The sequence below is a fragment of the Rana temporaria genome, chromosome 4 (genome assembly GCF_905171775.1).
Source record: "Rana temporaria chromosome 4, aRanTem1.1, whole genome shotgun sequence".
Lineage (NCBI taxonomy): Eukaryota > Metazoa > Chordata > Amphibia > Anura > Ranidae > Rana > Rana temporaria.
Genome location: NC_053492.1, coordinates 192,992,189 through 193,017,659, shown reverse-complemented (window position 1 = coordinate 193,017,659; position 25,471 = coordinate 192,992,189). Strand labels below are relative to the sequence as shown.

Here is a 25,471-nt window from a genome sequence, read left to right as displayed (position 1 = left end):
CATTTGGCTTGAATGCTGAGATGATGTAATTACAAGTATAGAAATAATTTCTAAACCTTTTTCTAGTCTAAAGTGCATGTAGGTCAAAAGCACCACAGAAACTAAAATTTCTTGTCTGGCTAAAATCTAAGTTCTCGTTATGATGCTTCACTGAACAATCATTATTTAGATGATTTAAAAGGAGATGCCCAAAAAGTAAGGTCTGGTGGAGAAAAGTGGGACAGACAGTGAGCTGTTCCTCAATTTATTTGATCCTCAAAACTAAATACCCGGTATTAGCATTTTCTACCCTCAACGTCCTGGGCTAACCTTTGCCTTCATTGGACCCAGTTCCATGGAAAGTGATTAAAAAATTCTGTGACCCTTATGCCGCGTACACACGATCGTTTTTCGGCATGAAAAAAAAACGTTGTTTTTCAGCATGTCCAAAAAACGAAGGTTTTTCCAACTTCATCATTAAGAACAATGTTGCCCACACACCATCGTTTTTGTAAAATGATGAACAAAGCGCGGTGACGTACAACTCGTACAACGGCACACTAATGGGGAAGTTCTATTCGCCTTTGGGCTGCTTTTAGCTGATTCCTTGTTAGTAAAAGACGATTTGCGCTTTTTTGTCTGTTACAGCGTGATGAATGTGCTTACTCCATTATGAATGGTAGTTTTACCTGAACGAGCGCTCCCGTCTCATAACTTGCTTCTGGGCATGCGCGGGTTTAAAACGTCGTTTTTGCCCACACACGATCATTTTTTACAACCCGAAAAACAACATTTTTTTCAGAAGCCGAAAATCGATGTGAAGCCCACACACGATCATTTTAAATTACGTTTTTGAAAACGTTGTTTTTTTTCATGCCGAAAAATGATCGTGTGTACGCGGCATAAGGCAGGTAAAGACATGGGCTGACAGCTCGTGAAAGATAACACTCTCCTCATCCAGCTTTATTAATCCCTGCTAAGTGGACTTCTCCTTTGCTTCAGAAAGATAATACATTAGTTGTGGTCATAATTCAAGCTGGGCTTTATTTGTTGAAAACAGTTCTTCATAGGAAGGTGGAGCTCCAGACTCTAGCCCCCCAAAATTTACAGCACAAAATGTGGTCTCTAAAGTTTCATGTGAAGTCCATGTCTGATAATTAGAATGTTGCAAGATTTCTTTTCCTAGAAGAAAAAAAAGCTGCTTTTATTTTTTTACACAGATATATGTAAAAGAATGTGTGCACCACCTACTGTACATCAAGTGTATAATTCATGAACTTTAACTGTGTTCTCAATAAATGTTCTAGTTAATGCATGAATATACTCACTGCTGTAGTTATCAATATTTAATAAATTTTCTTTATCTGCAAGGCTATTGTGTAAAGATTTCCACCACCTGATAATACATTTAGCTCAATGCACAATTGTTGTTCATTATTACCCTGTAAGGAATCCAAGCCACTTAATGTGACAACAGTAACCATTTTTCTGGAGAGTTTTCTTCTCTTTGTCCGACACTGGAGGCAACAGTCCACCAAACAACGGATCAACACAATCAGAAGCACAACCAGGAATACCCTGCAACATATAAAACATACATATGGAACATACACTACATATGGACCATTAAATCGGCTGTATGATAATTATATATGGATAACACTTAAAGGCTAAGCCACAATGTATATATTTATAACCTTGGGCTTCAGTGGTATAACTAAATCCCATTGTTCCCAGAAATGTTGAAGTTTTTTCTTGCACGTTTGCAGTTTAATACCAAACTTTTTATGTTTTCAGTGCTATAAAATTGTGACAATTGTATTATGGACACATTCAGAATTAAAAGTTTTACCCTGGATAATCTTCATTTTTTTTAGATCTAGTTTTACTTTAATTGTAACCTATTGTAAAATAACTGTATTGAGCTTTGGTAAGCCAAATAAAAAAAGTGTAAATGCTAATGAAGCATTACCCCCGGAGGAGCTGCTGGTTTGTTTTGGGTGGCATGTTACCTCATGGCTCCTCCGCCGTCTAAGGGTGTGTGATGAATAGTGTTGCTCACGAATATTCGCATTGCGAATATTCGACTCGAATATAGCATATTCGAGAAATCGCGCTATATTTCGAATTTCGCGGTGAATATTCGCAATTCCGAATATTCGCATTTTTTCAATTTGATTTTTAAAACAGATCACATCCTATCGACGTCTAAAAGCATTGCTGGTATGATTAGAGACCCTGGGCCGAGTAGCTAAGCTGAGGCGATCCTTTTATGTTGCCAAATTGAAAAAAAAAAAATTGCGATTTTTCGCTATTGCGAATGCGAAAATGATTGCGAATTTTCGATAACTGTGGTAGGAGAACTCTGATTGTCTCTGATGCAAAAGGGGGGGGCTTTGTGTATGTGTATGTTATGAATATTTGTATGTTTGATATTATTATTTTTTGTAAGAAGGAAAAAATTGCGCATACCTTAAAAAAGGGGAGAATACAGCAGCAACTCAAAAATGTTATACAACATAAATTAATACAAGACAGAAAATGGAGTCGCTCTACAAGAATAAAAAATATGTCTAGTGACAAGACATGTGGGCAAATTATAAAATAAGCAAGCGCAAATAACTTGTGAAATACACAGTGAAACAAATATATAAAGAAATATAGTCCCAATAATAGAAAAATAATCTTTCATAAAAATGTCTGATATGTGAAGTGAAAAAAAGTCCAAAGCATGCAGCATGAACGTGTTCAATCTTCAAGGTGTTTGATTGACAAATGGCTGTGACAGATGGATAGAGTAAAGAATCACCACCAATGCAAAACACTTTTTATTTTCTATTGTAAAATATCACGAATATTCTGAGCCAATCAGAGTGCTCCTTCCGCATTTGCCGAATATTCGCAATTATTTTGTATTGTAAAATATCAAGAATATTCTGAGCCAATCAGAGTGCTCCTTCTGCATTTGCCGAATATTCGCAATTATTTTGTATTGTAAAATATCAAGAATATTCTGAGCCAATCAGAGTGCTCCTTCCGCATTTGCCGAATATTCGCAATTATTTTGTATTGTAAAATATCACGAATAATCTGAGCCAATCAGAGTGCTCCTACAGCATTTGTCGAAATTGCGCAATAAATATCGCATTCGCATGTTGCGATATTTCGATAAAATATCACGAATATTCTGAGCCAATCAGAGCGCTCCTCCAGCATTTCTCGAAATTGCGCAATAAATATCGCATTCGCATGTTGCGATATTTCGATAAAATATCACGAATATTCTGAGCCAATCAGAGTGCTCCTACCGCAGTTATCAAAAAAATCGCAATTATTTTCGCATTCGCAATAGCGAAAAATCGCAATTATTTACTTTCGATAAAATATCACGAATATTCGAATTTAGCGAATATATCTCGAATATTCGAATATATATTCGAGATATATCGCGAAATCGAATATGGCATATTCTGCTCAACACTAGTGATGAATGCACCAGTAACGGAATGTCCACAGCAGGTGTCTTTTCTGTGCTATTTATTACCCAGCTGGGTAAAAACAGTAAACTTGTGGTGAAATGAAGAGTTGAAAGGAGAAGAGGAACAGCAGATTCAGGAGTAAATAGGGAAACAGTCCTGCTCCCACGTGTAACACTTCTTGCCCCACTCCTGCTTGAGTGGACTCAGTGTACCTGGACAGGCCTATCTCACTGACCTGGCAGCCAGAGTATCACTCAAACTTTTAGGGAAACGTCTCTGTCACAGACCCTCCTGGAATGGACTCAGGGAGAAACCTCTGCCACAGGCCCTCCCCGTGATTGTGATTACAGAGATGATCCTCCTCAATAGATTTGCGCCTGGATCTCCTTCAGATTGTTTTCAGGTACCGACTGACAGGTGACCAGCCTCTCAGTGTCTGGCTACCTTGATCCCCGGTGGTTTGTCGAGACCCTATTGGATTGCCAGCCTCTCATTGGCTCTCCTCAGATGGACTCCCCACCGAACAGCTATCTCGCTTGGGATCTTCAGGATTGGGAACCCAGTCGACTACTGAGCTCCCTGCCACAGCTCAAATCTTCTGGACCAACATGGTCCCGGAACCAGGAACACCGTGTGGCACGCGCACCCCAGGCCGGGAAGGCCATTACACCGGGGCGCGTGATGCAGTCACCCTAAAGGTGGGTGCCGCACTTGAAGAATGGAGTCTGTCCCATGAATACCCTCCCCCAGCATGCACAGCGAGGAAACTCCCTCCTGATTGACTGCTAGGGAAGAGCACCCAAACCTTGACTCCACTGCTGTCCTGGGGTGGGAACAGCACCCCAGAAGCATCAGAATGAGCCCACAGAACAGCCAAGCTGAGACACAGACCTAAATTTAAACATATTAACTGGATAAGAGTCAGTTAATACTCTAATCCCCCTCTAAAATGTAACTAGCACCGGTACCTTGAAGTAACCAGGCGCTACACTAATAACCTATAGCAACCTAACCCTATGTAGTGCCTGGTTACTTCAAAGTACCGGTGCTATTTAAATTTAGAAAAAGATCAGAGTGTAGTTAAACTCTGATCTGGTTAAAATGTTCAAATTGGGTCTCTGTCCCAGCTTGCGTGTGCTGTGGGCTCATTCTGTTGTGCTGGGGTGTTCCTCCCACCCCAGGGCAGTAGGTGGCAGCAGTGGAGTCAAGGTTTGGGTGCTCTTTCCCAGCAGTCAATCAGGAGGGTTGAGCCTCGCTGTGATGGCTAGGGGAGGGTATTTATGGGGCAGACACCATTGGTTCTGGGTCTTCTTCTTCAAGTACGGCATTCACCTTTAGGGTGTCTGCACCACAGAGCCCCGGCGCTATGGCCTACCTGGCCGGGGCGTGCGTGCCACGCAGAGTTCATGATTTCGGGACCATATGGGTCCGGAACATTTGAGTCATGGCAGGAAGCCCAGTGGTCTACTGGGTTCCCAATCCTGAAGATCCCAAGAGGTATAGCTGTTCGGTGGGGAGTCCATCTGAGGAAAGCCAATGAGAGGCTGGCGATCCAATAGGCTCTCGAGAATCCACCAGGGATCGAGGTATCTGGACACTGGGAAGCTGGTCACCTGTCAGTCGGTGCCTGAAGGGAATTAGAAGGAGATCCAGGCGTAATTTCACTAAGGAGGTACATCTCCGTAACTACAATCAGAAGGGCCTGTGGCAGAGGTTTCTTACTGAATTCATTCCAGGAGGGTCTGTGGTAGAGACTTCTTCTCAAAGGTTCGAGCGATACTCTGGCTGCCAGGTCAGTGAGAGAGGCCTGTCCAGGTACGCTATTCCACTCAGGTAGGAGTGGAGCAAAGAAGTGTTACACATGGGAGCAGGACTGTTTCCCCATTACTACGCCTGAATTTGCTATTCTCCTTCTTCCTTCAACTTTACCCTCTTCACCATAAGTTTATTGTTTTACCCGGCTGTGTAATAAAGAGCACATCAAAAGACACCTGTTGCAGACATTCCTTTACTTCTGCTATATGCACCATACACCCCTAGGAATTCGGAGAGCCACAAGGTAAATGTGCCACCCAAAACAAACCAGCAGCTCCTCCGGGGGTAGTGCTACACCTATAACCTCTAATCAAAATGTATCTTTCATTATTACAAAGGAAATCAGATTATTTTGGTAAAGGTCACTAGGTTAAACTGCATACAATGTTACCATTCTGTTTTCCTGTGCTGGGTGACAGCAGAGTCACTAGACCAGCTATTCTCAAACAGAGTTCCATGGAATCCTTGGGTTCCTTCGGGAGTTGCTAGGGGTTCCTTGAGCTGTGACTTGTTTACCTTCTATCTCTCATCGTGCCTGCATAGTTCCAGGCCAGCACTACTTGGCAGAGTCAGCATCATAGCATTCTGATCATCACTGAAAGGTGGCCATACCTCCCACTGACTACCAATATAGGGGCATTTTTCCACTGACCCTAAATAAATTTGAATTTTTCAGGGATTTCCTGAGGCCTGAAAATAATGGTAATGGCTCTTCTGTGGTAAACAGGTTGATAAATTCTGCACTAGGCTGTGCCATGTCTGTCTAAAAATGGTTGTACTTTCCACAGGCCTTGAAAGATATGGTTCAACTTGAAGACATCAGAGAAGTTTATTGACTATTATTATGAATGCTTGACAGATCTTGGTAGACTAATTAGTTAGGCCAGTACGTATAACAATAGCTAAGTCTACAGAGGAGGAGCCAAGACAGGTGGCTAATCAGCCATTTTCCTGAGGAAAACAAAGAATATGATAATAAACCAGTTATATTTCAAAACAACGGAAGTGAGAGAGAATAATTTTTTTTAAAATAACTATTATTTTAGTAAAGTGCACTGTCAGCTGTTACATGATAAAAAGCAATGACAGCAAAACTAGTGGTGCGCACCAGCATTGCAATATTTAGAACCAGAATATAGAACAATTAATACATAAAGGAACTGTTGTGCTAATTGATTTGTGTATAGATGTCACTTATTGAGCTGCTGGACACAATGATATCACTGTCACTTTGAAAATTAAAATATTCAGATAGCGCACATAAAAGTGTTTTATTTGTCTGGTAAACATCTGTGTAAGTTTACATGAAACTGTTTGTTCAGTTATAACTCATTAGAATGTTGGAAGAAACACATATAGGGGGTTATTTCCGAAAGGCAAATCCACTTTGCATTACAAGTGCAAAGTGCACTTGAATTGCACTGGAAGTACACTTGGAAGTGCAGTCACTGTAGATCTGAGGGGTAGATCTGAAATAAGGGGAAGCTGTTCTGATTTTATTATCCAATCACATGCAAGCTAAAATGCTGTTTTTTTAATCTCCTTGCATGTCCCCCTCGGATTTACAGCGGCTGCACTTCCAAGTGCACTTTCAGTGCCTTTCAAGTGCACTTTGCACTTGTGGTTTGCACTTGTAGTGCAAAGTAAATTTGCCTTTAGTAAGTAACCCCCAAAGTCTGAAAAGCATTTAATTACATTTTAATTTCTTTCCTTTGGCCAATTAGTTACCTAGAGTAATCAATACCATTGATTACCAGTGTAAATATTTCCATAAAATTATCAAATTCCCTGTGTGTGAAATTTCCCTGAAGTGGTGTCTGTGTCGCCAGATGAATGTAGGCCCTAAAGAGGTCTCAGGTGCTGAATCAATTGCCTAGTGTTCAGGATTGCCAATCATTTGTATTTCAATGAATTAAAAAATAAAACAACCTGATTGTAAAAGCCTGTAACAATACAGTGGTTGTCAGTGCAGAATTTCATCCTCTCCTATTGACCAAATGTCTCCAGGCCCCAGAATCCCTGCATGAAGAGGACAGATGCAACATGATCTCCTCTGCCTCCCGTCTTATCACCTATGTTCATCCAGCCCCATACTAAAACTCCCAGCATGCAATGGGATAGCACTGTACCTTTGAAAGCAGTTCTGTGAGAGCTGGGTGGAAGGTTTGAAACAGTGGGTGCAGCTTATGGGCGCAGGCCGTCGTATCTTAGCTAGGTTTAAGTGTATCTCAGTTTGAGCATACACTTAAACTTACGACGGCTTAGATTGCGAGTTACGACGGTGTATCTACTGATACGCCGGCGTAACTCTTTATTACAAGAGTCCACAAGCTATGGTGCAAATATCTGAAAATTAATCACACCTGATGTACTGACGGCCTATCTCATTTCTTGAGACCCTAACATGCCAGAAAAGTACAAATATCCCCCAAATGACCCCTTTTTGGAAAGAAGACATTCCAAGGTATTTAGAAAGAGGCATGGTGAGTTTTTTGAAGATGTAATTTTTCCCACAATTCTTTGCAAAATCAAGATTTTTTTTTCACAAAATTGTTATATTAGTTATTTCTCACACACAGCATATGCATGCCACAAATTACACCCCAAAACACATTCTGCTATTCCTCCTGAGTATGGTGATACCACATGTGTGAGACTTTTACACAGCGTGGCCACATACAGAGGCCCAACATGCAGGGAGCACCATCAGGCGTTCTGGAGCACCCAGGCCAAATCTGACATTTCTCTCCTACATGCTAGAAAATTACATAGAACCCCAAAACATGATATATGTTTTTTTAGAAAAGACACTAGAGAATACAATGGCGGTTGTTGCAACTTTTTATCTTGCACAGTGTTTGCGCAGCAATTTTTCGAACGCGTTTTTTTGGGGGAAAAAAACTGTTTTGTGCTTTAAAAAAAAAAAAAAACAGTAAAGTTAGCCTAATGTGTTTGCATAATGTGAAATATGAAGTTACATTGAGTAAAGAGATACCTAACAGGGTATTGCAGGATATTGCAGAGTATGGCAGGGTATTGCACAGTATGGCTGGGTATTGCAGAGTATTGCAGAGTATGGCAGGGTATTGCAGAGTATTGCAGAGTATGGCAGGAATGGCTGAGCATGGATGGATGGATGGCTGGATCTAAGCCTAAGGCCGGGTTCACATATGTGCAAATTAGATGCAGGTTTCCGCGCATCCAATTTGCATGACATGCGAGTGTGCCCAACTCGCAATGGAGCCGGTTCACACATGTCTGGGGTGTCCGCGGTCTGCATTCCAAAAGGGTCTTGTGCGTCTTTGGGTCTGATTCAGGTGTGAATTCTGGCAAAAATTCTGACTAGATTTGCACCTGAACAGGGATGCACTGGACATCATGCTGGGAACCGCAGCAGCACATATGTGAATCCGGCCTAAAGCCTCGTGCACACGTTTGGATTTTGGACAACCGACCGTCCGTTTTTTTGTGGCATGCTAGTCTCATGTCGGAAGTGAAAAGTTTACTCACAGTTAGGGATGAGCCCCATTTTCGAGTCGAACATCGGGTGTTCGTCCGTTTGCCGAACAGCGAACAATATGCAGTGTTCGCGGCAAATTCGAAAGCCGCAGAACGCTGTTAAACTCCATGGGGCACTAACATGAAAAAAAAATGCTAATTTTAAAGGCTTGGGGACCCGGATTCTGCCTCAGAGGACATGTATTAATGCAAAAGAAAGTTTTAAAAACTGCATTTTTTTTGGGAGCACTGATTTTAATAATGCGTAACGTTAAACACTAAACATGAAATATTCCTCATCTCTCCCGTGTTTAGAACAATACCACAGCAAAATGATATTTAAAAAAGGAAAACATTTATTCTAAAACTACTCACGGCTGTAATGTATTGCCGGGTCCCGGTAATATAGATAAAAATCATTGAAAAAATTGGCATGGGTTCCTCCCCCAGTCCATTACCAGGCCCTTTGGGCGACTTGTGCTCTCTGAGGATCTTGAAGGGGAACTCCACGCCAAATAAAAAAAAAGCGGCATGGGTTTCCTCTCCAAGAGCAAGTCAGATTGATGTAGAAACAATGTAGGATTGATGACGCAGAGCAAAGTAGGATGACAGTCATATGACTGTCGTGTAGTATCAGTGTGAACCCAGCCTGATGCATTATACAACTAATGCCGCGTACACGCGATCGGTTCGTCTGATGAAAACGGTCTGATGGACCGTTTTCATCAGACGAACCGATCGTGTGTGGGCCCCATCGGTTTTTTATCCATCGGTGAAAAAACTAGGAACTTGTTTTAAAATGATCTGATGGTTAAAAAAACGATAGAGAAAAACGATCGTCTGTGGGTCCATCGGTTAAAAATCCACGCATGCTCAGAATCAAGTTGACGCATGCTCGGAAGCATTGAGCTTAATTTTTCTCAGCATGTCATTGTGTTTTACGTCACCGCGTTCTGAAACAATCGTTTTTTTTAACCGATGGTGTGTAGGTACGACTGATGAAAGTCAGCTTCATCTGATGAAAAAATCCATCAGACCGTTTTCATCGAATGAACCGATCACATGTACAGGGCAAAACATTGCAAGCCAGACTTGACTGCTGCAGTTCAATCTTTATTAGTATTATTTGGCACACATTTAACTTTTCTCCTTCTCCTGGCACTGGCATACAATATACTGCAAACTTTGTTGGTACTGAATAGTATGCGTCTCTACATTTTCCTATTAAAAAACTCAGGAGGAAAATGCTATATCCATGAAGCATGACAATGTGGACTTTATATTACAATCTTTCAGTAAAAACGGTGCTTTCTGAATTGACGAGCATTGCATTCACCTGGTTTGCAGCTACAAATAAGTAAATAATAAGCTGTTGATTTTCTTTGCAGTGCAGCAAAGCAGAAACAAAACACTCAGTCAACAGTGAACATAAAGACCCAGGAAATGTGCTGACACCAGATTGCCTGTACAAAGCTGCATTACTGATATGAGTAATCTAATATTATGTGAGTCCAATCTCATTTCCAGAGAAGCCTATAATTCAGTTTTACCTCTGAATATTCATTTCTGGTCATGACAATACTGATGTTTTGCGGAATAAGTATTATTAGATATTTTGATGAGTGAGTCTCTGCTTTCTAGTGCTTTTTTCTATGAAGGTTTTCTTGCTGGAGATCACGTTATCTAGTATGTGTTTTTTAACCAACTACAAATCATTATATTTCTCCACAATCTGAATAAGAATTAAAAATTATTAAATAATAATACTTTTATTAATATCAAAAAGCCCTAGTAATTAATACTAATATAAGAGCTAATCAAAAAATGCCCAAATGTATCTGTTTCTTTTTTCCCCACAAATAGATCTTTCTTTTGGTGGTATTTGATCACCTCTGCAGTTTTTATTTTTTGTGCTATAAACAAAAAAAGATTGACAATTTTGAAAAAAAGCAACAACAATATTTTATACTATGCTATAAAACATGTCCAATAAAAAATGTAAAAAATCTATTTATTTTATCATCAGATTAGGCCAATATGTATTCTGCTACATATTTTTGGTACATTTTTGGTAAATTTGTGCAAAAGTCTTAGCGTCTACAAACTAGGGGATATTTTTTATAGAATTGTTATTTATTAAATGTTTTACTAGTGATGGCGGTGATCAGCATTTTCTAGCGGGACTGCGACATTGCAGTGGACAAATCGGACACCTAACTGACACTTTTGACAATTTTTGGGGACCAGTGACACTAATACAGTGATCAGTGCTAAACAATATGCACTGTAATTGTACTAATGACTCTAGCATTGGCCAGCATTATCTCCGTCTAGTACTTCTGTAATCAGCATCGAAAAGGGCAAAAATGATTTTATCATTATGTTATTTTATTCTTATTTAATACATTTTGTATTTTTTAGTAAAACCTGTGTGTTTTCTATGCTCCCCTATTAATAGACACACCATCTCCGCAAAGTCCTAATTATTCTGAGTTGGCTAATGCCCGCTCAGTTTATTTCCCCCATTTTTTCCTTTTAACACTTCAAGGGCTGGAGTATCGTGTCTATTCTGGAAACTGTCCAATTATTCTTTTCCAACTAGCAGGGAAAGGGTTAACATCAGAGGCAATCAAAGGAGTAAGTGTGCTCCTAGGGAATGCTTTCTAACTGTGGGGGGAATGCTGTGACTGAAGGAACACAGTGATGTTCCTGAAACACAAAATCTCAATTTTCCTACCTCATAGAATGGCGATCTGCCTTGTTTACGTAGGCAGACCACCGTTCTGCTTCTCCTGTGAACAATCGTGGGTGGCTAGCGGCCATTGTAGCCACCGGACTTGCTGATTGTTGAGATTTAAGTTGAATATCCTAGTGTTTTACATTCTTTTTATTCAATTTAAGAAAAATGTATTACAAAACATAAAAATAATAATATGCATCAAATTTCTTCCCCATGAAGGGGTCAAGAGAGTACAAAAGGTGGGGAAAACCACACATCCAAATCCAAAAAAACAAAAGTAGGAAAGAATGAAAAAATCCCAATATTCAAATCATTGCTCCCCCACCCGGTTCCAGTTGTCCTCCCGCCTTCATTACCGCCCCCCCCCCCCCCCAGCTCCCTGTGTTTGTGACATAACAGCAACAGCATCAACCAAAAAAAGGATTTTTTTGTGCCAAAAACCAAGTGTAAAAACTTCACCATTCTCATACCTATCCCCTTTATCCCTCCCTCTCTCGTGATAACCCAATGAGGCCCAATTTGGGCATTCTCAACCCGGGCACCAAAAAATAAAAAAATATGTATTGTATTCCTTTTCCTTCCTTCTTTGCCTTCCCTCTTTCCCCCTCCCTGAAAAAATCGTGCTAGAGGCCAACTATGATAATTTAGGGGCAAAACCTTGGGAGGATTATACCTCCCCAGTCCCACCCTTACCATTCTATACTATTCCCATACCTATCCCCTTATATTCCTCCCTCTCTTGTGATAACTTATTTAGTGACAGTGTGGGTGTTCTCTCTATATATATATACCTATTCACTTATTAAAAAATATTGTGAGGAAAGAGAGGAGGGAAAAAAAAGGGGGGGGGGGTTGTGGGTAAGGGGAAGCAGGTACCCAAATGGGGCTCATTCCATTTCCCATTCTGGTGATATAAACACAGCAGCTGATAAAAAATATTGTACTATTTTGGTATAGAGTAGCGCAGATATTGTTATAAAATATTAAATAAAAGGCATATGTCAGTTGCTTCTAAACTGTATAATAAAGGAAAAGCCCCCTAGCTTCTTCCAGCCACATCAAAATAGTCAACTAGCCCATTTAAAAAAGCGTCCCATAAAAGCATATTTTATCCAGAAAATATTCAAAAAAAAAGCTGAATTGTAGATCTAAAATCTGCACCTTAAAGTTATAGGGATCCTTCAGGCAAAAAATAAAATCAGATTGTTCTGTCACATTAGATCATATTATGCAATTTAAAGATAGTTCTATTCCTTTCTAAAAACGAAAAGAAAATAGATATAAGGCTTTTGCAAAGTGCTAATGTAAGAAATCACAGGCTTTAGTACCACTTATTATAAGTTTTTCTACATTCTGATTAGATTATTTAGCCATTGGTGGTCATTATTTAATAGCAGCAAATCAATGATGTCATGTTTGAAACAAATCAAAGGTCAGCTTAACCATTTATCAAAGGTTTACAGCCCTAAACTATCTCAGCCAATAAATAATTCCCATGTAGATCAGTAGACATCTAGTATTCCATAATCATATTTCTTCCCTTCTATCCTGGGCCCTAATGCAGGATAAAAATAATACCTAATCATGGTTCTCGCAACACTCTCCAGGTCACCTCTTACCTGTGATTACACTGCATCTTCCTACAATTCATTCAATGAGATTCTTCCTACTGCTCTTTGACCTAAAATAGCTGTCTTTTCTCTCTTCCTAATCAATTATAGAGATAATTGAGATATACAAATATAGCTATGAGTGTGTATAAGTGGAGAGAACTTAAAAACTGTATAAAAGCCTCCATGATTGGAATGATGAAGGAAACAAGGTGATGGGACCTAGTACTTAATTGCTTAGTTTGAATATGCGAGTGTGTGCCAAGATTGGTGGGGGTGGGGAGTAGCTGCTATCAGTTGCAGGATGACCCCCATGTACTATTACAGGAAAATCAGTAAATGCTAAACTCCCCACTACCACACCATTGCTAGGAATAAGGCCATTAAAGGTGTTATATATTTATTTTTTTATGTAATACTTTTTTCTGAATACTTTGTAGAAACAAAAATGTTATAGGAAACATGCTCTTTTCTATCTCATTCTCACTTTTCTGACATTTTTTTCACCTTTCTGATACTTTTATTTCTTGTGTAACACATTTTCGGAAGCCCAAAAAAAATCAATTTTGCTCATTTTATTTTGTTGTATTTATAAAAAATCTATAGAAGGGTAATGAAGAAAATATAACCATATATACATTCAAGGTATTGTCCATATATCACTATGCACACTTACCAAATATACCACAGATGGATGGGCTGTTCAATATAATTGACACATCTAGAATGTAAGAAAATTAGATAGTGAACTGTATTGCAAAAACTTAGAAATAATGACAAACAGCATATAAAACTTTAAACTTACATGTCAGATATGTCACACACACTGGAGCAGGATGGCTGAAAAATATAAAATTATTTATATAAACCTGTAAAATGCTGTACTGTAGACATCTATATAGACAAAACATCCACAATCTACTTTGAGTATATATATATATAGGTGTAAAAAAGCCTTTTGAACCTATTGGTGGTTTATCTATACTGATTTACATTAATATGGTTTTGATGCTGTTTGGTATCATCTGGACAACCACTAAGAGCATAGGGATATTCAACAGAGAATCAGAAGTCTCCACAACATTTTCTGGCATATAAAATGGCTTCTGAAGCTTTTATTCCTTTGAATACGACCAACTTTGTGACAAACCTGGCAATTCTGAGATGGGTGAGAATGTGACTTAGTCCCCATTTCTTTGCAACCTTGCTGCGTTGCAATTTTGTTCCCATTTCGTCAAGATGACAGGGATGGAGGTACATGACTCTACCCAGTCATGACTTCACTTAAAGTCCCACTTTCCCAAATCCCCCCTCAACAATCCCATGTAGCATGTGTTGGGAGCATCATGACTTGCCCGGTCTGGGAAAGGTGTTCATAGCCCTGTGTAAGGTCCAACAAGTTGTTTTGGAGCTTAAAAAAATACATTTTTTTTTCCTGGTCTAGGCTGCTGTACAATCTCCCTTAGATCTGTCAACAATGTAATGTAAGAGCCTCCCTGATTTTATACAACCTCATGGATTGTTTATATAGGCCCTCACATTTCATGGTTTTCAGAAATTTAAAGCAGATTGAACAGAACTTATACAAGAAAGTTGTAATGACTAGCTCTAGACTTCATTATTTAATCATCTGCATTTATGATGCATGGACAGCCATAACAAATTACTTCGGCCTATAAAAACAACATATGAAACACTGATCAAATTTCAGATCGGCAAGCAAAAGAAAATAACTGGCATGGGCAGGCTTCATACATCAAGGAGATTTTTTTTCTTTTTTTGCCCTACAATCTTCGCTCCCAACTGTCCATGATTTGGAGCAATGTCCCTCTGTCCCTCTTCCCCCCTCATTTGTCACTAATTTTAGTCTGATCTATATAGTTGTATATTAAATGCACTTTTTACCTTTCAAAAAGTGTTTCCTAGTGCTAAACCTTTCATCCAAATTCTAAATTGCGACAATTGTCAATTTTAAAAGCCAATATAAAGGAATATTAGTGGTAAAAAAAAAAAGAAAACGTATTTTGGTTATGTCCCCTTTAAGGGGTGTGGCAGGGGCATGTCCTATGCCTACATACGTTTGCTAGTAGGTGTCCCTCAAGATTCTTAAACGTTATTGGTTCAGGTTAGAAAAAAATAATTTTGTTAAAGTGGAGGTTCACCCGGAAATAACATTTTTTACCCTTAGATTCCTGATCATTTTGTCTAGGGGAATCGGCTAGTTGTTTTAAAATCAAAGCTGTACTTACCGTTGTAGAGAGCGATCTTCTCCGCCGCTTCAGGGTATGGGCTGCGGGACTGGGCATTCCTATTTTGATTGACAGTCTTCCGGCAGGCTTCCGACGGTCGCATCCATCGCGTCACGATTTTCCGAAAGTAGCCGAACGTCGGTGTGCAGGCGCAGTATAGAGCCGCACCGACATTTGGCTTCTTTCGGCTACTCGTGACGCGATGGATGCGATCATTTGATGGCTTCCTCCCTCTAGGACGGATAGCACAGGACCACTTTAGCAATGCAGACCCAGTCTGACTACTGGGCCTGGTCAGCAGGGCACGACTACAGATCAGCGTGGTCCCGGAGCCCGGAAACTTTGAACACGCACCCCTGGCCAGGAGGGCCACACACAGGGGTGGTGGGATGACTGCCCAGGGCGGACGACGAAGACCCAGAACCCATGATGTCTATCCCTTAAATACTCCTCCCCGGCATGTACAGCGAGGCGATCAACCACCACTGATTGGCCGCTGAGAAAGAACACCCAACACACCTGGATCTGACTGTTGCCACCCTTGGCATGGGGTGGAACTGACACCCCAGACAACAATAGTGGTCACCTGCAGTACAGCCACGGATGAAACAGAGGTCCAAATTTGAACACAAAATAGGTCAGAGGTAAGTAAACCTCTGACTAACCCCTAAATGTAAAGCAGAGTCAGCAAAGAAAATAGCTGCCCGCTACATTTGTTTTCTTCATGTACTGTAAAAACGCAAAAAAAAAACACTAACACTCCTAAACACTCCTAAAAACTTCTATAAGCTGGCACAAAAACGCTATTATCAACATTGCACTTTTGAGCTTATAAAAAACACTAGTGTGCATGGAGCCTAAAGCTAAAATTAATGTAGGCCGAAGACCAGAATGTCACTGTTTGTACTCCTTTCTCTGTTAAACATCAATAAACATATTGAAAGTAAAGCTAAAATTAAATCTACTGAAGTTTTGTCTTCGCTGTTTCTTCTTTTACCCCCTTAAAAGGTGCTAATGAAAAAATAATTGAGTTTTCAGTACATTTCTCATGCACTTGAAGACCAGGCCTTTTCTGACTCCTTTTACAAGTAAAAAATCTAAATATATTCTAGAAAATTTCTAGAACCCCCAAACATTATATATATTTATTTAGCAGAAGCCCTAGAGAATAAAATGGTGGCCATTGCAATTTTTTTTATGTCACATGGTATTTAGACATCGACTTTTATAATGCAATATTTTGGAAAAAATACACTTCAATGAATATTAATGCAAATAAAAACACAATATATAAACCAATTTTTTACAAGTTACCAGTTTACACTGTCCCTTTATTTTTTTTTAAATGTAAACATTGCTTGTGATAGAAATAAAGCATGACAGTTCCTCTTTATGGAGATATTTGGGGTCTATACGACTCCAGATCTCTTCTCTACCCTTGAAAGTATGAGAAAAAAAATTGATCTCATGCTTTCCAGAAAAAAGGCCAGTATTTACATCTGCCGTAAACATAGAAGTCTTATAAACCATAGAAGTTATTAAAGGCAATTTGGTCTCCGAACACCTCCATTGTAAGTCGGTGCAACCATCAGATTGGATCCTGGTCCCCCCGCTGAGATGGAAAAGCCTGAAGAGGCACCGGTGGGAGGCAAGAGGACCCATTTCTGCCACCTGTAAAAGTAATTTACTTTGTAGAGCATCACCAGCTAAAGAAAACAATATCAGGGTTATGGCTGACAGCTGCAGCCATAACCTCACTATAGCCACTTGAAGTCAATCACGTACATGTACAGTATATTATTTGGCAGCAAGTGGTTATTTTATACACAGTGATGTCATCAATGGGTCTCTGTGCTTCTCTGTCCAATGCAGGCACATCATGGCTGGTAGGAGGTGCTGGCGGGGTGCTATAATCCTAACTACCAGCCTCCGTACTCCTCTGAAGAGTCCTGATGCAAGCAGTGTGCTGGCTTTTGGGAGAAGGTATGAAAATATCAAATTGCCTTGATTGGTGAATGTCTATGCAAGAATAATATAAGGCTGATGTTCAGCATTAATATCTCTTCCCTAATGATAGGCAATGCAACTCATTTTCTATACGCTGCTGTTAAATACCCCTAGTGGAAAAATCAATGATCTTTTAGTAGCTCTGTCAGTATATAAAACAGATAGAAGATCATTATCTATTTTAAAATAAAACAGTTTAAACCAACACAAGAACTGAACAACTGATTTTATCAAATAAGCATTTTCAGATAGGCAAAACCTCAAGCACGCTGCTGCTAATTTAAAGGCATTGTACCCTTTCAAATGTTTTTGTTGTTGTAACTAGGTAATAATGTAGATATATTACCTGTGTTGTTTGTTTGCCTTACCTTGCAAAAATAATTTTTAGTATTCAAAACAAACTTTCCAGATACCCACCCATTCGTGTCCCTATGCTTTATTTCCTGACGCCAACATGGCAGCATACACGTGATATAGCCCTGCCCCTATATACACACACACAGGACCTCTTTTAATCTATAAAAGGAAAGCTAGAGCAACCTCCTCTATTCTCCTTTTTGTCCTCAAGATCTGGTTGGTGCAGTGCACCTGCCTGGCGCTACAGGGAAGATCCAGGGGATGTAAAGCGCTGCGCAAACAGTTGGCGCAATATAAATCCTGTATAATAATAATTATCCGTTAATGGACTTTGATGGAATGACGGTCCATTGTAATAAAGTTTGATTATACGTTTTAAGCCCTCCCTGATTAGCTCCTTATTTATCACATATATGCTGCCATGTTGGTGTCAGGAAAAGAGAAAATTGTATCAAATACTTACCATAGCTTACTGTGTCAATCCATGGGAGCATAGGAACCATCCCTTTTTTGATCTTATTATTTTTACGGAGAATGGGGGAGATTGCTCTAGCTTTCCTTTTATAGATCTAACCATTTGCTGACCATATAAATTACACTTTGTACAGGAATCGCCACAATTCATCAACATGGGGACAAGGTGCTTTGGTGGGGGGCAGTGCTCGCTGATCTGGATAAGGGTCTGGCATCAATTTTGGGGGGGGGCCCCACACCGTTTTTTTTTTTTTTGCATGGGATTTTTATTCTTTATTTTTTTTTTCAATTGCCCAGTGCTAGCAATAGCTACCGCAAGCCATTTTAAATGGGATTTGACAATTTCTTTACAAATGCCATATCTGCAGAGGCATGTTCTATATATGCTACAGATGCGCCACTTTACAGGCAGACTTAGGGGACCCCAGGCACTATATTTAACCACTTAAGACCCGGACCAATATGCAGGTTAAGGTCCTGGCCCCTTTTCGCGATTTGGCACTGCGTCGCTTTAACTGACAATTGCGCGATCGTGCAACGTGGCTCCCAAACAAAATTGGTATCCTTTTACCACAAATAGAGCTTTCTTTTGGTTGTATTTGTTCACCTCTGCGGTTTTTATTTTTTGCGCTATAAACAAAAATAGAGCAACAATTTTGAAAAAAAAACAATATTTTTAACTTTTTGCTGTAATAAATATCCCCAAAAAATATATATAAAAAAAAGTTTTTCTCAGTTTAGGCTGATACGTATTCTTCTACTTATTTTTGGAAAAAGAAATCACAATAAGCGTTTATTGATTGGTTTGCGCAAAAGTTATAGCGTTTACAAAATAGGGGATAGTTTTATGGAATTTTTATTAATGTATTTTTTTTACTAGTAATGACGGTATCGATTTTTTCCGTGACTGCGACATTATGGCGGACACATCGGACACTTTTGACACATTTTTGGGACTATTGTAATTTTCACAGCGAAAAGTGCTATAAAAATGCACTGATTACTGTGAAAATGATAATGGAAGTGAAGGGGTTAACCACCTCTCCTCGTTCTTCAGCTCCTGTGACCCGATTGCGGCACACCGGCAGCGATCGGGCCCGAGGGTCCCGCGGTCACGGAGCTTCGGACCGGGTTGCGAGCGTGCTGCTGGCGTCGCACGCGCGACCCACGGCTGGGCTCTTAAAGGGCAACGTGCCTGTGCCCAGCCATGCCATTCTTCCGACGTATATCAGCGTTAGGCGGTCCTTAAGTGGTTAAAGGAATTTTTTGATTTTATTGTTGCACTTTAAGCATCATTAAAATTACTGCTCCTGAATATATAAGGCATATAAGCCTTCAAAATGGGTACTTTTGATTTTCCTATTCGACTCCCATTGACTTCAATAGGGTTCAGGTCAGAAATTTTCCCCTGTTCGGGAGTTTCGCTGCGAACCAAACACGGGGATGTTTGGCCCATCTCTAGTAGCAAGTAACAACAAGAATAGAAAAAATCCACAGTAAAATAGACTCAGGCCTCGTACACACGGCCGAGGAACTCGACGTGCCAAACACATCGAGTTCCTCGGCCAGTTCAGCACTGAAGCCGCCGAGGAGCTCGGCGGGGCGAGAGCTCCCATAGAACAACGAGGAAATAGAGAACATGTTCTCTATTTCCTCGCCGAGCTCCTCGTCGGCTTCCTCGGCCGAAAGTGTACACACGGCCGGGTTTCTCGGCAGAATTCAGCCAGAAACTCGGTCGGAAGCTGAATTCTGCCGAGGAAACTGGTCGTGTGTACGGGGCCTCACATGTTTTTTGTTTCTATTGTAAATGTAAGGTAGACAGATACTGTAGAGCTCTGTTGTTATGATACTGTAGAGCTCTGGTTCTCAAACTGTGGTACGTATTGTGCTGGCCCCCTGGGTCCCTAAAGATTGTAATCCATATAACGGTGCTAACTCAAGCTAGTACAAGAAAAATATTGATTGGAAAGGCTTCTAGTAGTTTCACACTAACCTACTTTTTTCTTTGTGCACCCCTTTTCTCTTTTAATGTTTTTTTTTTCTCCTCTGACCTTTTATAAGGAGAAATTTTGAATGTGGCACAAAGGGGTTTTATTATTGGTAATCTCTGGTAGTCTCACATAATGGCTCCATTCTATGACTGCCTCCTAAAGCATTCATTGCTCAGTCTTCGTTCATCTCCTCTCCTGTAGCATGCCTACACTCTGTGACAATTTTCTGTAACATTACATTTACCGAATATTGTGTGCTGCCTTTTGGTAATGGTAGGGGGGGTCACATGTACGGCCTTCTACATCTGGCATATTCTCCAACAATGTTTCAAATAGATGATGATGATAACAGTGACAGTTCCCTCCATTCAGCATTTTTCTCTGACTTTTACTATTTAAAATAAACATTTAGCCGGATTCATAGAGAGTTACGCCAGATACGCTTAAATTAGGCTAAGATACGAGCGGCGTAAGCCTCCTACGCCGTCGTATCTTAAAGTGTAATTTTTAGGCTGGCCGCTAGGTGGCGCTTCCGTTGAGTTCGGCGTAGAATATGTAAATGACTAGATACGCCGATTCACGAACGTACGTGCGCCCGTCGCAGCAAAGATACGTCGTTTCCGTAAGAGAATACGCCGCGTAAAGATAAAGCTGCCCCCTAGGAGGCGTAGTCAATGTTAAGTATGGCCGTCGTTCCCGCATCGAAATTTGAAAATTTTACGTCGCTTGCGTAAGTCGTCTGTGAATAGGGCTGGACGTAATTTACATTCAGGTCGAAACCAATACGTCCTTGCGGCGTACTTTGGAGTAATGCACACTGGGATATGTACATGGACGGTGCATGCGCCGTTCGTAAAAAACGTCAATCACGTCGGGTCACGAGTAATTTACATAAAACACTCCCCCCATCCTCATTTGAATTAGGCGCGCTTACGCCGGCCACATTTACGATACGCCGCCGTAAGTTAGGAGGCAAGTACTTTGTGAATACAGTACTTGCCTCTTTGACTTAAGGCGGCGTAGCGTAAATATGATACGCTACGCCGTCTTAAAGATGCGGCGCTCTACTTGAATCTGGCCAATTGTTTTAAATGTTGGTTTTTAAAACAAGACAATTTTTTTTTTTAATGCACTGTATACCATAAATGATTTCCATTTAAAAACATACTTAATTTCACCCTTTTTATCCTTCATTGTATCTCGGTGCCTCTGCTCTTTTGCAGCCTCCTTGCATCCACTTTCTGCTTACATTCACACACTCTATGGAAGGCTGCATGGCATTTTATTAGGGTGAGCTTCCTCATGTAGTCAACAGTAAACCATTATAATTAAAATGCAGCGCTGAAAATAAGAGATACCAAATCGCACAAAGTGAGATTTGCCTCAATGTGCAAAAAGTGAAACATAGATAAATAAATAAGTCCACATAAAGTCCATTCAAAAGACCATGTAATTTGATAATCAAATCAGACGTGTAACAATAAGGCCGGGTACACACGGACAAACATGTATGGTGAAAGCGGTCCGTCGGACCGTTTTCACCATACATGTCTGCCAGAGGGCTTCTGTACGATGGTTGTACACACCATCGTACAGAAGTCCGCGCGTAAACAATACGCGGGGCGTGTCCGCGGTGTCGCCGCGTCGATGACGCGGTGTCGCCGCGACAATGACGCAGCGACGTGGGCGGCCCGCCTTTAAAATGCTTCCACGCATGCGTCGAAGTCATTCGACGCATGCGAGGGACGGCGGGCGCCTGGACATGTACGGTAGGTCTGTACTGACGACCGTACATGTCCGAGCGGGCAGGATTCCAGCGGACTGTTTTAAAACAAGTCCAGGAATATTTGTCCGCTGGGAAAAGGCCCGGCGGGCAAATGTTTGCTGGAATTCGGCCCGCTCGCGCCCACACACGACCAAACATGTCTGCTGAAACTGGCCTGCGGACCAGTTTCAGCAGACATGTTTGGTCGTGAGTATGGGGCCTCAGGGTCATCTCATAAGCCTTCTTGCAAAGGAGTAAGGGAGAATACTCTTATCGGAACCAGTGGATCTACTTATTAGGCAGATCGTTAGAGCGTGTGAAATCCTGATGGCCATACCTGAATAATGTGTGTTGAAAAGGCCGCTTATAGACACTATCAGAAGCCCACATGACAGCAAAACAATAGGGCAGTGGTCTCCAAACTGTGGCTAGATGCTTGCCCATTCTTGCTTTAATCTGGCCCTTGGGGCACTGTTTCCTCCACCGATACCAACAATGGGGCACAATTTCCTCCTCCACTAACACTAGTGAAGGGGCACAATTCCGCTTTATGACACCAATGATGTGGCACAGTTGCGCCCATTGACACCAATGTTGGGGCGTGAATCCTCTCAATGACACCAATGACATGGCATTGTTTTTTCCTGCTGACGTTGGGACCTTTTATACTCCCACTGACCACAGTCTGACCCCTCTAAAGTCTGAAATACGGTAAACTGGTCCCTTGTTTAGAAAGTTTGAAGACCCCTGCAGTAGGGGGATAAGGACATAGTCTATCCTGTAAGGGAAAATACCTGAACAATGAAGCTATGGCAGGATCATTGTGTATTAAAGCGGGAGTTCACCCGAATTTTTTTTTTAACATTAGATTGATGCTCATTTTGTCAAGGGGAATCGGATAGTTTTTTTTAAATCGAAGCAGTACTTACCGTTTTAGAGAGCGATCTTCTCCGCCGCTTCCGGGTATGGTCTTCGGGACTGGGCGTTCCTATTTGATTGACAGTCTTCCGACAGGCTTCCGACGGTCGCATACATCGCGTCACGAGTAGCCGAAAGAAGCCGAACGTTGGTGCGGCTCTATACGGCCTGTCGGAAGCCTGTCAATCAAATAGGAACGCCCAGTCCCGCAGCCCATACCCGGAAGCGGCGGAGAAGATCGCTCTCTAAAACGGTAAGTACTGCTTCGATTTTAAAAAAACTACCCGATTCCCCTAGACAAAATGAGCATCAATCTAATGTTAATAATTAAGTTTTCGGGTGAACCTCCACTTTAACTTGCTGAAAACTGCATATTTAAAAATATTGGAGATGACTTTTGAAATGAAACATGATAAAATGTACAGTATATGAGAATGAAGTAGTTGGATTTACACATACTTTTAAGTTTTTTTCTAAATGGTGAACATATTCAGGGAATTATTTCTACAAATTCCTGCAGACATTTAAACATCAATGTTATCGCCAGAAACAATTTCATATCATTTGTTAATGCAGCAAAAGTACATTGGAGTAGTACAAGGAGAGTTGTACTGAGATGCTACTTTCCAGTATATCTTATTGGAACGTGATAATGATAATGAAATCCAATGTCCACTTTCCAAAAATGCTGTATGTCAGTTTTAAAGACTATTTACACTACCTGGCAAGGGAGGACTGGAAACGTTTGGACTGGAGGGGAAACACAAAAAAGAGGCCCTTTCATGGTAGGTGCAAATATATCTTTGTGTTACCTTTATTTGCAGATCCCGACATTTGGTCACACCACATCAAAGAGTTAGCTTTCTTGTCTACTATATTTCACTGACTGCAGGTCCCACTCTAATCAATATCTGAACAGTGAAGTATCCCCACTTGGGGCCACTGGCCCTACCTTTCCTCTTAGTAATGGCCCAGGGGGCAAATAAATGTCTCCTTTATTATTGTGTGACTTTATTAGGCAATTCATTATGGCAATAGGTGTAATCAGCCTTCTGATATTATTTTTTAAATATTATCTTAGAACAGTAGCAGGTATCCACTTTTTGCCCAGAACATGTCACACCCAAATATATATTATTGTTTATATATACCGTATATATACTTGAGTATAAGCCGACCCAAATATAAGCCAAGGCACCTAATTTTACCACAAAAAAATGGGAAAACATATTGACTCGCGTATAAGTCTAGGGTGTCCATCTGCATACCCTACTGTGCCTCACTTTGCCTCACTGTGTCCATGTGCATGTCTCACTGTGCCCATGCCTCACTGTGCCCATGCCTCACTGTGCCCATGCCTCACTGTGTCCATGACTAGACTGACGTTTAACATGGGAGTCTATGGAAGGGGTGCCCGGCTTTTAAAAAGTGGTGCTCCCCAGCCGTAGGTCCCCCAGACAACAAACTTTTCACACTTGTAGAGGAGGAATGGGGCTATATGTGTGCCAAGTTCCAGGTCCAGGGGACCTACGACCTGCCAGTACCGGGTCCCCAAAGTCACTGGAGAAATTACCGTTTAACATGGGAGTCTATGGCCCGGCTTGAAAAATCGGTGCTCCCCAGCCATAGGTCCCCCGGACAACAAACTTTGCACACTTGTAGAGAAAGTTTGGGGTCCTATGGCCGGCTGGTACCGGATCCCCAAATTCTGGGAGATCAGAAACAAAAAGGTGACTCGAGTATAAGCCAAAGGGGGCATTTTCAGCACAAAAAAAAGGCTGAAAAAAGTATACTCGAGTATATACGGCATATATTTTTTATATATAAATGCATTGAGGAAAGCATTAAATGATACATCTTAAAAAGCCTGGCTGACTGAGGCAACCACATCCAACAAACTATCAGCTATGTATTAAATACTTCTTTTTGCACCCTATGATCAGCAGTCATGGACAGTTAGAAAGCATGAATTAGATTACATGCAATTAAATGTTACATCAAGAAGTAATGCATATTTATACACCTTATATGATTTAACTAAATGAATGTAAAAAGTAATGCATATGTATACACCGCATGTAATGTTACCTGAGGAAAAGCAAAATAGACCGCTCCAGTAAAAAGGTTCAGAAAATAGGAGCACGCTGTTTTAGACTTCATTATGAATGTGAAAAATCCTATTTAGATTTGCGCTGGCAGCTTGAACGCCAGTCTCCTGTGCTTTTGAAGTTTTCTGTTCTGGCAGCTGAATTCATTAAGGAGTTTTTCCTGTGTGACCAACTGATTATGGGCTGCAGAATGTGTTGCTTTAAAGGGTGTTAACAGTGAAATGAACATTTGTTTCACGTCATTAGACACCCATTGCAACACAAACTCTCCACATATAGTTCCCTACATTCAGAAGTCAAATTCTACTTATATCAAGTACAGTACATATATAAAAGAACAAAATATAGGTTTAAGTAAGAGCAAAAAGCCACTTTAAGACTTTATAGAAAGTAAAAAGATCACTATTGGATTTTGTTTGGTGAAAAAAGGAGGAAATTGTTTTAAAATTAAAAAATGTTAAATCGTTAAATATAATCATTA

General features: G+C 40.6%; 1 protein-coding gene across 1 annotated transcript; it reads right to left on the bottom strand.

Moving 5' to 3' along the window:
* Nucleotides 1-825: 825 nt before the first annotated feature.
* On the bottom strand, nucleotides 826-25,231 carry TMEM207 (transmembrane protein 207). Its single transcript, XM_040347475.1, has 5 exons — nucleotides 24,971-25,231; nucleotides 13,927-13,961; nucleotides 13,798-13,842; nucleotides 1,421-1,557; nucleotides 826-1,161 (listed from the first exon to the last, which is right to left on the bottom strand). Exons 1-5 carry the CDS (start codon nucleotides 25,040-25,042, stop codon nucleotides 1,004-1,006), a joined length of 447 nt encoding a protein of 148 aa, XP_040203409.1. The 5' UTR covers nucleotides 25,043-25,231; the 3' UTR covers nucleotides 826-1,003.
* Nucleotides 25,232-25,471: the final 240 nt, after the last annotated feature.

What these genes read in the sequence shown, in the direction of transcription:
- TMEM207 (XM_040347475.1), bottom strand. Translation starts at nt 25,042, where the DNA reads ATGAAGTCTAAAACAGCGTGCTCCTATTTTCTGAACCTTTTTACTGGA. An exon ending in GTGTGTGACATATCTGACAT is followed by an intron (nt 13,843 to 13,926) that starts GTAAGTTTAAAG and finishes CTTACATTCTAG; the next exon opens with ATGTGTCAATTATATTGAAC. An exon ending in TGGCTTGGATTCCTTACAGG is followed by an intron (nt 1,162 to 1,420) that starts GTAATAATGAAC and finishes TTTTTCTTCTAG; the next exon opens with GAAAAGAAATCTTGCAACAT.